This window comes from Odontesthes bonariensis, chromosome 15 (genome assembly GCF_027942865.1).
Source record: "Odontesthes bonariensis isolate fOdoBon6 chromosome 15, fOdoBon6.hap1, whole genome shotgun sequence".
NCBI lineage: Eukaryota > Metazoa > Chordata > Actinopteri > Atheriniformes > Atherinopsidae > Odontesthes > Odontesthes bonariensis.
The window spans coordinates 3,243,977-3,260,125 of NC_134520.1; the positions used below are offsets into that span (position 1 = coordinate 3,243,977).

Below are 16,149 nucleotides of genomic sequence, written 5' to 3' on the forward strand. Positions count from 1 at the left end.
AGTTATGTTATTAACAGTCAAATTAATACTCATTAACTTTAAATCGTGGGATGCAAATTTATTATGTACACATGGCAAATAGAAAAAAAAAATATGGCAGACATTTGGTATGTAGAGCAGAGAAATTGGGCAGTGAAGCAATAACTGCGTCACTGTTCGATGTGCACTTCCCTTTCATTAAAATACACAAACACACGGTTCATATTTCAACACAAATGTTCATATTTCAACAAAACATTACAGGATAGTTAATGGGTAGCTAGTGTATCTTCAGCCAGAGTGAGGCAGTAGTGAATCATTTCAGGGACAGTGCATAGCAGCTAAACTAGTGAGACTGCGCAATGCTGGAAAAGTACTCCAACATGTCCTGAATGGTGAACTCCATGGTGATTCCAGACCCAGGGTAGCATCTGCCTATCAAATCTTCAAAGTGCTTGTATTGACGGATGAACTCGTCTTGCATGGAGTGCCACACCACCTGGTGGAGTTAACGAGAAAGTGCAACAGGGTGGAATCAGCATGAGGAGTGTGACGTGCTGGGCACTTTTATCTAATGAAACGATGCATCTCTCACCTGTAGCAAACTTTCTTCTTCGCACAGATGTTTGTCCACCTTCTTGTAAAGATTTTCCAGGCCCTTTTTCACCTCTTTGCCGGGGTACTCTTTGATAACTTTGCGCAGCTCTTGTTTGTTGAAGGCCAGGTGGTAGCTCACCTCCTCCTCGCGGACGCCCTGTGCAACGCGCGTTTCCACCCCTTCAAAGAAATGCTGCGAGACGGATGACAGTTTATCTATGAGATCACCTCTGACCTGTTAGATTCCTCTTACCCACATTCAGGTAAAAGAAAACGTTTACATTTTGTGATACACGACCCTCTTACATTGAGTTTTTCCAATGGCTGTCCCAGAGAGTTGATGACGTAGGACTGTCGGTGGTCGGTGTATTTGAGCTTGGCCTCCCGTCTCTCCGCCTCCAGGCAGGAAATCTTCAGACGTGACAATGTGGAAAAGATGTGGTGGAAATTCTCCATCATCACAACGTCCCGTGGCGTTTTCTGGCTTTCACTGGCTACTTTCTCCACTGGAAAGACAATATTCACAACTTTAACCACCACGTCACCTGTAGCATTTCTTTTTTTTTTTTTTTTCTTTTCTTCAATTAATAGCAGCCTCACCGTTCGTGAAGACGGCCCTGATCAGCTTGACATAAGCTTTATCCAGGTCCCCACGGCGCTCTGCATTACGAAAGATTGTCTCAGCAAGTTCAGCAAACTCCTCAAACCCAGTGACAAAAGAAAGAATGCCGACTTTGCTTTTCTTAGAGATCTTCACTTCCTCCATCTGCCTGATCTGACCCGACTGCGTTAAAAAAAAAGAAGACACATTTACATTTTCAACAGGACATAAAGACGCTGACCCCACTTCAGTTGAAAAAAATAAATAAATCAAGAAATAAAAGTTTCCATTTCATACTTTTTTTTTTCTAAACTTTTCCTCACTTGATGCGACTCAACTCACAATGCATTTGTCAAAGTTCCTCTTGACAGTGACCAGCACATTCCCGAGAGTAGTGCTGAGAAAAGAGGCCGGGTCAACATTCTCAGCTGTCCACACGTGGTGACTCATCTTCACCAACATGTACAGAGAGTGGAAGCTGTCGATCTTGTCACCCAAAGCGATCAGGCTGTTGAGCTCAGTCTCGATGCTCTGGAAGATTTTATTCATCATCAGCCGCACCAGGTCCTTCCTTTAGTCGTGAAAACAAGTAAACGAGAACCATGTAAAAAAACGCCATTAGAAAAATTGCTTTGGGATGTAAAGATTGATCGTATTTTACACCAGAAATGTTAACAGGCATGTCAAATTACTGACTCTGATGACATGGAGTGTCTGTGTTCTGCCTGGGGGGGTATTCTCGATGGCGTGCTTCCATCTGACTCCTCAGTTTCAGGCTGAGGGGACAAACAGACATAAAGCCTAACAAATCTGAACAAACATCTGGTGACATATTACATGAACGATGCTATATTTGAAAGCCGGGCCAGCAGCTGTCAGTGCTGCAGAATTCCATGTTTTCGGTATGGGGGGGTGAATGTTCCCGTTTCAAACGGTAAAACCACTGGTAAAGCTACAGATTATTCATTTGAATGACATTTGATCATTCTGTCAAAGCATTTTCCAATAATTCCAGATGTACCTGAGCAAGAGGGGGCATAACAGTCTGGTGCTGCTGCAGCTTAAAGAACTTGCTGATGAAATCTTGCTCTGCAAGACACAGAGGCTCCAGCTCACTGAGGACCTGCTCGAATATCTGCAGAGACAATTGAAGAAAAAAAAAAAGTTTTTAAGAGTACACACACAGGCTTATTCTCATTCCACATTTGAACTTTGTGTCACCTTGTCAAACTTGGTCCTGTCTGCCACGTCCAGGTCGGAGGCGGACATGTTGCCCATGTCCAGCAGCGAGGAGGACTGGGAGCGCCGGCTGTTGGAGCCCTGCACCGTCAGCTTGTTCAGGCTTGAGGTCGAGCCTGTGAGCTTCCCAGAGCTGCCGTGCAGGCCTGATACGGCACGGCAAACACAGTGCGAAAGGTCACGTTAGGTCATGTATGAAGTGAGCGAGTAGATTTCAAACTGCAGACGAACGCAAGTCAATTACGACACTTTGGGTTATCACAAATCATCAAAAATAACGTGGGTGTAAACGGTTAGAATATTTTTGGGGTATTCATCGTTAAAAATCAGAGAATGTGATGATGCATTAAACAGCGCTGCTGGAGATTTAGCACAAACCAACCAGTTACGTGGCGAGGTAATGGTTTGTAGGGCGAAGGATATCAGCGTAGGCAGGAGGTTTAAGGAAATATTAGTGCGGTCAAGTAAGGGGGCACAGTGATGAGAAGCACAGGGGAAGTAAACTGACAGCTCCATCCAAAATATCATACTTACTTTCAGTTTCCTGTTTGAGCGCACTCTCTTTCCGCGGAAGCGTGGCTGCAGCCAGTTAGAAAGGCAGGCATCAGAGACAGACACAGGTTAGGCTTAAAACATGCAGCGTGGCAGGGGTGAGGCAAGATGTTAGATGTACAGTTACATATATGCTGACGTGCACTGCAGTGGCTTCGGCAGACAAACCTTTGGAAAACAAATTCTCGTTTTGTTTTCAGAGGGAAAAGCTAAGTCAGAGTGCGGAGAGCAGAGTCCTACAATTCTGCCAAAACCAAAGCTAAACCAAAGGTTCTGTCCACATATTAAAAATGGGAGCACTGAGCATGTTTAAAACCCTGCGCAAAGGGGAAAAGAAGACATTACTGAAAGAGTTGACAAAAGAAAACCACTTTGGAGGCACATACAAGTTTGGTAATATAGGTTTAGGGATTGGAAACTCCCCGTAACACCACCACATCACCTGCAGAACAGAAGCACGAGTTACATCAAGCCTCAAACCCTCCTGTAAATAGCAGCTCTTACCAAACTTGCCCTTCGCTTCTTTGGATGTGCCCGCCATCTTCATCTTGGCAACCTCAAAGAAGTCTTTGATTTCTCGCTCATAGAGTCTGCTCATATAATCAACGTAAGTCTACAAAAGAGAGGAGACCTCCGTTAGAATTTACAAACGATACACTTAAATACACAGTGAAGACATCAAAAGAAATAGTGGGATACGAACCATTAGCTAAAGAGATTAACTTTGTTTGTCGTCATATCAAAACACATTTGCAGTTAGCACAGTAACCAACCAAAATCTTACACATCAACCACCTTATCCAAGTCTGGGCAGGAAATGAACTAAGCACACATTCAGAATATATCAAACTAATTCTTGAAATATTTGATGGGACAACTGCACTGACCCTGGAAAGGCCTTCGTACTTCTCCCTGTGGGTGTTCTTCAGCCACTCCATGAGCTTGGCGTAGCGCAGCAGGTCCCTGTGCAGGGGGCTGTGTTTGGGCAGAGTGAGCTCCGTCGTGTGCTGTGACAAAGTGGAGCTCTGGTCGTGGCCCTGAAGGAAAAGAGCGAGAACAGATAGTAAGCGATATATCCGGTTCAAGTGCATCTTAGAGGCCTACACCGAATCGACAAATGGCCGTCTGGAATGCCCGTTTCTCTTGTCTTTTTGGGTGCGTCACGCGCGGATGGCGTCGTCGGACCCCGTCAGCGTCTTTATTTCCCCCGGCCGATTCAACATGCTGAATTGGAGTCGGGTTCATCAGTGAAAGGTCACTCTGACTGGCCGTTTAGTGTAATGAATGAAATCTGTAGTACATTAACATGAAGTTAACTGTGTTATCATTTGATGCGTGAAGCACAAATGCCTAATATAAGCATGTGTGTACAAAACAATAAATCCAATTTGCTTCACTTATAATGCAGGTTTTTGGGTCTAAACACACACTAAAACACACCTAACAGAGCTGATCACATGTTCGATACTAAAAACTGAACTGATGACAGCTTTACACAAGCATTGTTTTTTTTTTTTTTCTATAACAGTAGAAGTACAGACGCCTGTTTCGCTCGGCACTGCAAAGTTACATCCTCTTAAGCAAGTGTATATTGTGTGTCTGAGTTAACAGCTGGAGTTCATCTTTGCTGTATTTTCAAAGGCTGTTTCCTAACATCAGTTTGGTGTCTGAGAGCGTTTAAAGCTGTTGAAATCTTATTTCAAGTCCCATTCCACCTTGCCGTCTATCACAAACATGTTTAGAGGATGCGATGTTCATAATGTAGAGGATAAACTGAGATCTTCTACAATCTCAGCTTTACTCGCCGAAAAGCATCTCTCTGACTGCCATACTGATGTTCTTCTCATGTCCCCATCAGCGTTCGCATGTTCAGTCTTTACTGCTTTAACCAAAGACATGCACAGAGAGCAGTCAGGCACAGAATTTTATGATGAGAAAATTGCAGCACAGCCATGTGAGCACCCAAACATGAAAAGCCCTTAGCCGAGTCAGTTGGTGAAAGAGGAGAAATGTGGGCGGAGCCTCCTCAGCTCTGAGATCAAATGGGATGTTAGGTAGTGAAAATCATACCTCATGCACTAGACAATGCACGGTGGAAGGAAAAGCCTGAGGTCTCATGGCATGTACGCTGGAGTGAGTTGTGAGAGGTCAAACATTAGCAAAGAAGGGGCACGTGGGGGTTGTTGTGAGGGTACTCACTGGAAGTGACAGACAGGAGGACCTATAGAACTGAGGGATGGTCATTTTGAAGTGACTGAAGTGGTTGAACTGACACAGAGACAGAAAGCAGAGTGGGATGATTCAAAGTAAGCAACAAAGAGTCAAGAACAGGAGGGACACAGCTGGAAGGAAATGACACAAGGAAGCCCCGGAGGAGTGTTTGGGCTTAACAGGAAGTCCATAAGGAGGGAGAAAGAGCCTGGAAGAGAACACGGGAGACTATGGCCCACCATTTCACAGCTGTCTGACGCAGGCTAGGTGTGGGGGCAACACAAACCTGGGCTATATTTCTGCTCCCATTACTTTGTTCACAAAAAATAAAAGCGGTTTTAGATTGTTTTAGGATCAATTAATTTGTAGCTTCAAGTCTTTACCAACAAACACACGCTCAAATATGTTTTTAAAATGTATATATTTACAGACGGTCATATTGAGCAATGCTAATACGATGCTTGTCAGGACGTTTGAATCACGAGGAACTCGTTACCTGATGAACAAACACATTATTAAGGTGATTGGTGAGGCGGCGAGCGAAGGTGTCCCTCAGTTCAGTGAACAGGAGCAGTTGCTGCTTCACAGCCAGCAGCTTCTCGTGGCCTATGGAAAAGAAGATGACGCTGCTTTCATTTGATTGACTGCTTAAAAAAAACAAAAAAAAACAGCTGCAGGTAGATTTCATTTGGGCAGCAAGTAATCAATACTGCTTAGAGTGGAAACTAACCGGGTCGAAGGGCCACGTTCATGCACTGCAGAAGAGCTTCTGAGGCGTTGATGCAGGCCTCAATACCTTTCGGGGTGGTCAGGTCTCCGTCTTGCAAGGCCCTGATGTGTCCTTTTGACAAGTCCATGTAGTTCTACAAGAGGATCGATCAAAGAACACAAACATTAACAATACAAAACAATAAAAAAAGTTTTGTTTTAATAAACAACATACATTTTTTTTGGTTTTTTTCCCTGTAAAATCAGGTTTATGTGCCATAAAATATACCCAAAGTGAAATGCTCTTCTCAGCACTCAACAGGTCACCACACCTACCAGGTGGGTAAAAGTACAGAATGGTAAAATGCCTCACCACTAAGAACTGGATCTCATCCAGCAGTTTGCCGTTGTTGGTGTTGCTGATCTGGATGAGGCGGTTGCTCTGGGAGATCTGGTCCATCTGCTCCTTGACGCTCTGGAGCATCTCCTCGTAGCTGCTCAGCTTTCCCTCGATGGTGTCCACCTCCCCCAGCGCCTCATCCAGCAGCTGCATCAGGATATTCACCTGCTTCTCTGACGCCATGATGGACTGAATGTTGGCCTACAAGATTGAGAAGTGTTAGAGATGAATAGGGGTTGAATGTCTCTTAAGAACACGCCACATCCTGAAACTGAGAAATAAAAAAAGTCATCTTGGAGGATCCTGTTTAGGCAAGTTTCTGACATAAATTCACCGCAGGCGTTTTACTCACCCCATCTAAAACCTGCAGCTCCTTGAAGAGCTTCTCTGCAAAGGCTTCAGCATTGGAGATGGCGTACTCGCAAATCTCCATCATGCCCTCGATGTCCTGCTCCTCGCGGGTGCTGAGCTCCTGGTAGTCGTCCAATGCGTCCTCGTCGCCCCCCGCCACACTTTGGCTCTCACCGCTTGGCACTGACTCTAAGTCCACGAAAAGACACGAAAAGAGAACACGCAAGCCGTGAGCACAAGCACAGACTTCCAGCCACAGTCTGGTATGAAAACCTTTCGAGAAGAACCAACTACGGACGCGGTGGCGTTCAGTAATCGGAAATGCTATCCGAAAGTTTTCATTGTTTTATCTGGAAAAACTGCAGTAAAAGTGTACAAAAAGGGAGCAGGACAATGAGCACATAATGGAAAACAATCTGAGGCCGTGGCCAAAAAAAAAAAAATATATATATATATATATATATATATATATAGAAGAAGCACGTCTAAATTCTGAACCGAGTATGTTTATTAGCTGAACATACTTCTTAACATTTACACTTGAAGATAAAATGATTAAATATTAATAATCTGCAAAGTAGAGCAACATGAACTAACATGAGGACAAAGCAGACGCAGGATGCACTAATGAGCATATGTAACTAAATAATTATATGGAGTGGACAAGCTGAGAGTAAAGTAAAAAACAAACAAAAAAAAAACATTATAATGTGTGTTATAAATTACTGAGTAAAGTTAATAATGCCCTAAATGTTTAATGGCATGTTTCAAATGACAGAAATCCACAAGGAAGTGAGCGTCTCTGATGAGAATGAGTGTTTGAAGTCATGAAAAGACAATGGAGAGGAGTGAGGAGGGGGATGTTTAGTCCTACCAACCTTCCGCTTTAGGAAGTTCTGGCCAGAGAAAGTGTCAGAGAGAAAAGTGAGAACAAAGAAGAATTTAACACAGGAAACCATACCACAAAGCAAGATACAAAGAAGAGCCTGAACAGCTTCAAAATACTCTTTTTATAAAAAAAAATATATTAAATCTACCAAAATCCAGGTGACATTTGCCCTTCTGAGAATAATAACAACTAAATGGAACCTTGAATTTTGAAATTAAGATACTTCCAACATGCACATTACAAAAAAAAAAATTAGAAAATTAAAAACCACCTTCACAGAAATATGATCAAATGACGGAAAGGTGCATGCAGGCGCAGGGCTGGCTGAGGATAGATGGCTTACACACCTTCAAGCAGCTGAGAGCTGACATTCACAAACTCCATCTTCCTCCTCAGATAACGCTGGTTCAGCTTCCAAATGCAGGAAATGAAGGAGTTTTTCTCAGCCGTGCTGCTCGCCAGCCAGCGGTACACCTTCTCAAAATGAAGATCAAACTCGGGATTCTCCTAAAAGCGAAAGCATATTAGTCCCGACCGTGGGATGAAGAAAACTTAGAAGACAAGAGTTACAGAGGGGACAATTCGTATGTCTAACCTTGCTGGCATCTTTGGCATCTACTTGCGTCAGGTCTCTGAGCTCCCAGGTCTGCTGCCTCTTGTAGAAGTCCCCTTTGTCGGATTTTTTCACCTTAACCACTTTAACCTGGACAGGCCTCTCTGTGGTAACTAGAAGAAAAGATAGCACACTTTCAAAAAATATCCGCCTTTGTCATTAATCATCATCTCCAGCTTTTTTTTTTCTTTTTTCTTTTTACACCTGTACCTGTAGCACACAAGAAGCAGTTCTTCTTCTTCTTTCCTGCTTTGCAGACATTAACAATGCCAAGGAGCCGCTCATCGTTGGGTGTGAAGATGTCCCGCTGGAGAGCGTGCTTGATGGCTGTCATGGTGGATGCTGTCTTACAGAACATAACAGGTGCTGATTACTGTGGCCATCAGGGACACACGCATCCATTACATGTCACTAAGACTAGTCGTTAATATTCACCGACATGCCGTTGAACTTATTTGCTCAGACGTGCACTGGACGAACCAGAACATACGAAATTACAGACAGCATGACAGTACAAAAACAACAACAACAACAACAAAACGCAGATTTAGTTAAACACTGGTTTTATGTTTTCTTCTTTTTATTTGGACCATTGTTGTTTTGCACCTCAGAGGATTCGTCGGTGTTCCTCACCACCACGAAGTTATCAAAAGCATCGATCATTTTCTGATAAAGAAGATATTATTTAGTGAGGTTATTAGATTTGTGTCTTTTGAGCATTCGGTGCTTTACAAGACACCCGTGGCTGTTTATATTAAGCATACGAGGCAGTGACCATAAACCACATAGACAGTATTTTGAAATATAAAAGTCGTCTTCTGGTGGAGTTCTTCCCAGTTTATGTCCACACCGTCCTCTCCGCGGTTAGCTTGCTGACTGCTAAGGACCTAGCTAAAAGTGGTTAGCATCAACCAAGAAACTTACCAACACCGAGGTTAGTGTGGCTACATTCGCAAAACGTTTAACCAGACTGCTGTCAGCTTTATCAATCAAAGAGCCTTACATGTATCTTCAATTAGTTGAATATCGCAAAAAGCCGTTACCTTATTAATATCAACCCACCAGCCCTTCAAAGCACCGCCCTCTCACTTCCTGGTTGTCGGCCGCAGCTGTCATGTGACACTGTCAACATCCAGAGAAATCCACACCCACTACTCTTTACAATATCCTCACATGAAGAGACAGCACCGCAGACTGAACAAAATCCAAAGCCTGGCACTAACAAATGATAAAATTTGCATTTATGATGACTTGCATTCAGCATGCTATGTGTAAATAATCTTCTTGGCTAAACTTGAGACTTTTGTCAAAGAAGTTCCTCTTTTTGTGTCATTATGCTCAAAAATAGCTACAGTGTCTTCACTCTGGTAAATGATCTGGTCTCCAAAAATTCATTGGAATCCTTTGATCCAAATTAAATATGTGTCTCAAAGTAAAATGTAAAGATAACTGGATGTATGTATGTTATATTTAGATCAGTTCTCTATTTTTTGTATGCAAATGAATGGTACATTTCATTATTTTTTAAAACTATTTTGTATATTTCCACACTCTAAAATCTGACATCTCTTCCTGATGATGATCCTTATCATCATTATCAATCAAAAATTAGCTTTTCAGAACACCAGGTGGCATTGTTAATCCATAAAATATTTGATATTTCTCTAAAGACCCGGTGTTATGCTACATGCGTGCTGTTCTTACACATGATATATGCATGTGTGGCTGTTGTCAGTGTTATATAGATGCATTAGTCATGCGTTGCAACAATAAAACTGATTAACTTGGCCCTGGGTTTATTGGAAGTCTACTGTGGCCATTAGGAGATTTTAAGCAGACCAATAAAGAAAGAAGTCAAGCAAGTGTCAACACAGTGAGTCAGATGTGATGGAGATGAAAATCAGAGATTAAGAAATGATCTGCACACAGTGCCTTGAGGCACATATTCTGTGTTTCACGTTATTGTGCAGAGACAATGTTGGATTTCCCAGTTGATGAACGTGGCACACTCTGTCATCACCAGTTAAATTCAGCATCTCTTCCAGCTTGTGACGCAGGCTTCCAAACAAAGCCCTCCAATGTGGATATTTCAAAACATGTCCAACTTCTATGATCTTTGTTTTCCTTTTTCGTCACTTGTTATGTTTCATGAGCTCTGTCTCCTGTGTTCATTGTACAGCAACAAAAAAAAACATACTTAATTCAGGCAAACCTAAAGGCATGAGTGGAGGTTGTGTCAAATGGTCTCTGTGGTGTCTTTTGTCTGGAGCGATGTGTAGCATTTCTTTTCCTCCAGCTGCCAGGAATGTTAACACACGAGGTAGCTCATAAAGACATGATGTGTCACACAATTACAGGGTTATTTTAAATTTAAAAAAAAAAAAACTGCAAAAAAAACCAGACTGTCAGACTAACACAGAAATCACTGCATGATCTCTGGAGAGCTTCCAGAAATCATTGTCTGTGAACAGAGTTAGCTGTGTCAGCAAATGCAGGTTAAAGGTCTGTCATGTAAAGAAGAAGCCATATGTGAACATGACCCAGAAACCCCACCGTGTTCTCTGGGTCAAAGCCTGTAGGTCTGATGGTATGGGGGTACATTAGTGTCTTTGGTACAAGCAACTTGCACATCTTGAAAAACACCATCAGTGCTGAGAGGTATATACAGGTTTTAGACAACATATGCCCCCATTAAAATGACGAGTTTCTGAGGGAAGGCATTGCGTATTTCAGCAAAAATATGTTAAACCACATACTGCTTCTATTACAACAGCATGGATTCGTAGTAGAAGAGTCGTTCGGCACATCATCAAATGCAAAATAGGACCCAGGATGGTTGAGCAGCCTGAATCCTAAATCAGACAAGAAAGGTCCAACAGCCTCCTCAGCTCCAAGACATTTATACACTGTTGTTAAAAGAAGAAGGGATGCTACACAAGAGGGGATGTTGGGCAGTTAAACTGCTCACTTTCAACATTTGATATGTTTTTTTTTTTGTCCAAACTTTTCTGGGATCAGGTTGAAAATTAGTCTAAATAATTTTTTTTTTCACTTTTCTTTTTCTTGTGAAGAAAGATGACTAAGTGTATGTGTTGGGGCTATGAGGTATGTAAGATTATGTCCATTTTGTTCCTAATATGTGCAATCTACATCTGAACATCACACACAACAGATACTCAGACATGACCATATAGACTCTTCTGGCATGCCACGTGATGAATTTCGCTGATTATTTCATGTTTTCCACTGCTCTGGTAATTCTGTCTATATATATATATTTTTTTATGAGCAACACGTTTCGACGTGTGCAAAAAAGAAAGCAAAAGAATTTTTGGCTATTAAGATATCAAGCAAAAACATGTTTCTGGGCTTATCGTGGTTGAAAACTTTCAGAGGAGATAGACAAACAAAGTGGGAGGGGGAGAGGGTTCTCTTCTAAAGAAACCTGTTGTGTCAGGAGGCCAGAGCACCCATGAAGGAGCCCCATAGATGACACGCAGATGTGCCTTGCAAACAAAGGAGGTGTTCGCGCTGGTGCTACAGTGTCAGGGGAGGGTGATTACATCTGTGTGATCTACATTTGACATTCACATTGGTGATTGACAGCAGATAGCATTTTCTATTTTGGTTTGGAATCAGAAATGTTGGAGTTGCTATCTGGATGGCATTTTCTGCAGCCTTTAATATGCTGGAAGAAGGCATCATCAGCATTGTTTTAGACCCTGTTTATTGAACTGCCAGCACACACACACACAAATGTACAAATCTGCATACACGCTGACGTAAAAATCAAAAATCTCCCACTGTGACCTGTGTGTTTACTTTGTTTTCTACGGTCATAGCTTTAAAAAGTCTTGAGCTCAATCAGCAAACTGAAATGAAAATGTGTCCTGAACTCAAAATACATACATTTACTTTACACGTCCTTCTGTCATGATATTCTCTATTGACTCTGATCGTGCAACTTTACTTGAAAATTTGGAGATAAAGTTCATCAAAGATCATGACTGAACCAATACAAACAAACACATCATAGGAGCAGCACAGCTATATGAGAGCCCGCGTGAATGTTTTGCCCCACTTTGGCAACCTCAATCCTGAGGTGAGGTCTTTGCTCATCACTCAGATTACACATACAGAAGAACACGTCAGTCAACCAAAGTGAAGCAAGCACGAGAGCGGCTATTACAAGGTACATGCAAATCTCTTTGCTTGTTATCTGGATCAATCATGTGCGGGATTTTGTTTTAGAGTAATCATGTAATTTAAAGTGAGTGCATGCATGCGTATTGTGTGCTTATTCTTTATTGGGCCACCTGAAATCAGTTGACCACGAGAGAACCTGGATGCGATATGCCAGGTGCAGCTCAAAATCCATAAGTCCAGAATTTGTAGAGGAGGCATTTGTCATGCGCAGGTTGGCAGTCGTCATAGCTGACCAAACAGGAGAAGAGCAGGGAAAAAGGTAAAAGAAAAACGAGTTGAGGGTTAGGTGAGGGTTGGACTGAGAGCATTAAATTATAGAGTAATAGGACAATTATGAATAAAAATAAGCCAAAAGGAAAAAACATTAAAAATCCTGATATCTGTTCTGAGCCCACATAACAACGACTCTGGATTCAGACCTGCTGCTAAGCTGAGCACTTTCTGTGTGGTGTTTGGAATCTCATCCAATGTTTTATTTTTTAGATTCTCAATAATCATATTGTCGAATGTTAGCCTTTTAGTTTTCATTTGGTGAACTGGATGGTTTAAGCTACTAGTGTAGACGGTCCATCACATTCAAATAGCTCTGCACTGTTTCTTCAGTTAGTACGTTCCCTGGTAAAACAGCTGGAGCAGCGCTGTTGAGTTCCAGTGGGTTAAAGAAATACGGCATAAACAGACCTTTTTCACAACCGCCATTCTGACATGACACAGCAAGGAAACACAGGCGCTATCAATCCCATAATTTGAGGCTATGTACCAAATGGAACAGAATTTTCATTAATGTCATTAACAATTTCACTGTTTACCTACAATTTCATATCAAAATGGCCACTGTGGAAATGGTTAATTGTTGTCATTCTAATGGAAAGGTGCAACAATTTAAAGGAGTTTGATGTAGTTATAAAAACCTGTTGGCTGATTTTCTGGTTGAGTCACTGAAGCCCACGCAGGTGTTTCCACTTGTTGCCTAATTAGGTCTCTAATGTGTGGATGTGTACAGACCCAAAACAGTTTAAAATGCCCTCATTATCACATTTTCTTAATTGTGTTATTGCGGCACAACACACAAGTCTGAGGCCAACAAGCACCATATGAGCACAATGTCGAACCCCATTAGAGTGTGGAATTATGTCAGAATGTGCCACTCCATTATAAGACTGAACTCTTTTGGAAAGTTAAACTGCTGGGAGAAATCTGTTAAAATGTCAACATTTAGTCAAACATAGAGCCCCGCTGGTGAACTCCTAAGAACCTTACGCTCTTTGACAGAACACGAGGAACAACAAAATCCGATCAAACCTGGAACTCTTAGAATATGGAACTCGTAAATGAAGTCAGATGTTTGAAAGGGCCATAATTACCAACAGAGGCTATTCCAGCTGCAAAGCAAACACAACATTTGGAAATGTTATGAAAGTCAATGCTTATTTTTATGTCTACAATGGAACAAATGATAAAACTAGAAACTGAAGAAAGGCTTTACCATGAGCGATGTTGGATGTTATGTGAAATAATTACGTTCTTATCTCACACAGTGGTTTATGGACCACACAATGGAGAATCGCTGACCATATAATGTACTAACTACGTAACAGGAACGTAACACCCATCACAAAAGAGTGAACTGTACACATGCTACAGTAGATATGGCTGTGTGTCCGAGTACCTTTAAAAAACCCACAACAATCTGTTATTTTTAAATGCGTTTGAGTCGAAGAGGAGATTACAGCTCCTCATTATATCTTTCTATTTTCTTTTAATATATCTTGCACCATATGGTTTATAGATCTGGGATGTGTTTATTTTGCATGATCCATTAGGTGTTGACTTACACAAATCCCAAACAGGAAATCATAACGCACTCTGCAGTGGCAGCACTTTCAAGCTCTGAATGATGTTTCGCGTACGTCATGTCAATGGAGCATTACTCTCATTTAAACCAGAACATTTGTTGGTACATGCTTGCCCCAGATCTCGATTGGAAGCTGAATTTGGGGTGGATATCTTTGTGAAATCTGTGACAGCAAACATTCATCGTAGCAAAAGGGGAAGTGGGTTGTTTATTGATGACATTCATTTAGCCGACTGTGCCCACACAGGAAATTGTAAATGTGCCAGATGAAATATATTGATACGTATAACGTTGTAGTGAAACATAATTCCACAAAAACACTTGCTTGGATCTCTGTTACGTGATGCTAGTGTCCCATGTAACATTATTAGTAAGCAAATTCCAAGATCAAAATGCATAGATCATCTTTGCATTGAGATTACAGTATATTTGTGTGGTTAAGATAACAATGTCCTTCAGCTGATATGTAATATTACATTTTCTGATTAGTTTGAAATTCAAATCACGGAATATTCTAGCTTTGTTTTGAAAGTCTGCCTGTACACATACATTTGTTTCGATTCATAAAGTTTAACTAGGTTTAGGACAAGGTGGCAGCTTCTATTAAATGCAAAAAATTAAATTTAGAAAAAAATGTATTCAAATATTTCATCGCAATTTGTAGGATGGGTGACAAAAATTCTGTTTTTAGTGATTCCAGCCATTTTGCTACCCAATAAACAAAGAGTCTTGATATATCACATAGAGTTAACTAATGTTTATTGTAGGAGGATATGACTTGTTAATGAGTTACTCGCCCCTCTAATTTTCCAGTCATAAACACCAGTCAAAACCCAGATGTGTTTCGGTCGGTCGCACTCTGTGCTCACCACTCTAGTCCCAGTGTTTAAAATGAAAGTTTCTGGTGGACAGCTTGAGAGGGATTATTTTAAATGTACATTAAAATTGTAAATAAAAAGGCTAAAGCCATTAGTTTGTTAGAATAACTTGAAAATGAAAAAAGAGAGAAATATCCACCTGTACATTTTTATCTCAATAGTTTGGTTTCAATATGGAATAAAAGTACTGTATACGATTTGTTCATGACACGTTTTTGCAACCTAATACCCGTTGTACGGTGGCCGAGAAGGGCAAAACAAAATTACAAACTCTGAAACACTTTTACATTTTGGAAAACAAAATAACATTTCCCAAAACAAATTAACATTTCAGAAAACAAATTAACATTTCAGAAAACAAAATTACAAACTCTGAAACACTTTTACATTTTGGAAAACAAAATAACATTTCCCAAAACAAATTAACATTTCAGAAAACAAAATTACAAACTCTGAAACACTTTTACATTTTGGAAAACAAAATAACATTTCCCAAAACAAATTAACGTTTCAGAAAACAAATTAACATTTCAGAAAACAAATTTACATTTCGCGAAACACTTTTACAAGTTCCGAAACAAATTAACATTTCACAAAACACTTTTACAAAGTCGACAATATTACGGAAAGGGAGGTTCCAAACCTCCAAGCTCCGAGGTTGACCCGGAAGTTATAACGGAAGCCTTCGATTTGAATTCATAGTGATCCAAGCGTTTCAAAACGCTGCTATATCAAATCGAAGGCTTCCGTTATAACTTCCGGGTCAACCTCGGAGCTTGGAGGTTTGGAACCTCCCTTTCCGTAATATTGTCGACTTTGTAAAAGTGTTTTGTGAAACAAATGTTAATTTGTTTCGGAACTTGTAAAAGTGTTTCGCGAAATGTAAATTAGTTTCGAAACTTGTAAAAGTGTTTCGCGAAATGTAAATTTGTTTTCTGAAATGTTAATTTGTTTTCTGAAATCTTAACTTGTTTTGGGAAATGTTATTTTGTTTTCCAAAATGTAAAAGTGTTTCAGAGTTTGTAATTTTGTTTTCTGAAATGTTAATTTGTTTTCTGAAATGTTAATTT

The 16,149-nt window shown here is 40.8% G+C and overlaps 1 protein-coding gene across 8 annotated transcripts; it reads right to left on the bottom strand.

Moving 5' to 3' along the window:
- Positions 1-43: 43 nt before the first annotated feature.
- Positions 44-9,262, bottom strand: exoc1 (exocyst complex component 1). 8 transcript variants are annotated; one of them, XM_075484679.1, is made up of 21 exons: positions 9,184-9,262; positions 8,351-8,482; positions 8,123-8,253; positions 7,875-8,034; positions 7,517-7,534; positions 6,640-6,827; positions 6,261-6,488; positions 5,910-6,042; positions 5,676-5,785; positions 5,168-5,236; positions 3,856-4,005; positions 3,473-3,581; positions 2,951-2,995; positions 2,399-2,562; positions 2,199-2,312; positions 1,874-1,953; positions 1,520-1,748; positions 1,177-1,360; positions 883-1,082; positions 575-769; positions 44-478 (listed from the first exon to the last, which is right to left on the bottom strand). In XM_075484679.1, exons 2-21 carry the CDS (start codon positions 8,472-8,474, stop codon positions 326-328), a joined length of 2,784 nt encoding a protein of 927 aa, XP_075340794.1. In that variant the 5' UTR covers positions 8,475-8,482; positions 9,184-9,262; the 3' UTR covers positions 44-325. The 8 variants fall into 8 exon arrangements, with proteins under 8 accessions (XP_075340794.1, XP_075340795.1, XP_075340796.1 ...); XM_075484680.1 differs by having other exon boundaries at positions 8,351-8,486; positions 9,184-9,250; XM_075484681.1 differs by lacking the exon at positions 9,184-9,262 and adding an exon at positions 9,065-9,160.
- Positions 9,263-16,149: the final 6,887 nt, after the last annotated feature.

Bases quoted from the DNA above. Each gene is read 5' to 3' on its own strand.
- exoc1 (XM_075484679.1), bottom strand. From the start codon at position 8,474: ATGACAGCCATCAAGCACGCTCTCCAGCGGGACATCTTCACACCCAAC. The intron at 4,006-5,167 runs GTGAGTACCCTC...CTTTTCCTTCAG, and splicing joins CCTCCTGTCTGTCACTTCCA to GGCCACGACCAGAGCTCCAC. The intron at 2,563-2,950 runs GTAAGTATGATA...GTGCCGTATCAG, and splicing joins GCTCAAACAGGAAACTGAAA to GCCTGCACGGCAGCTCTGGG.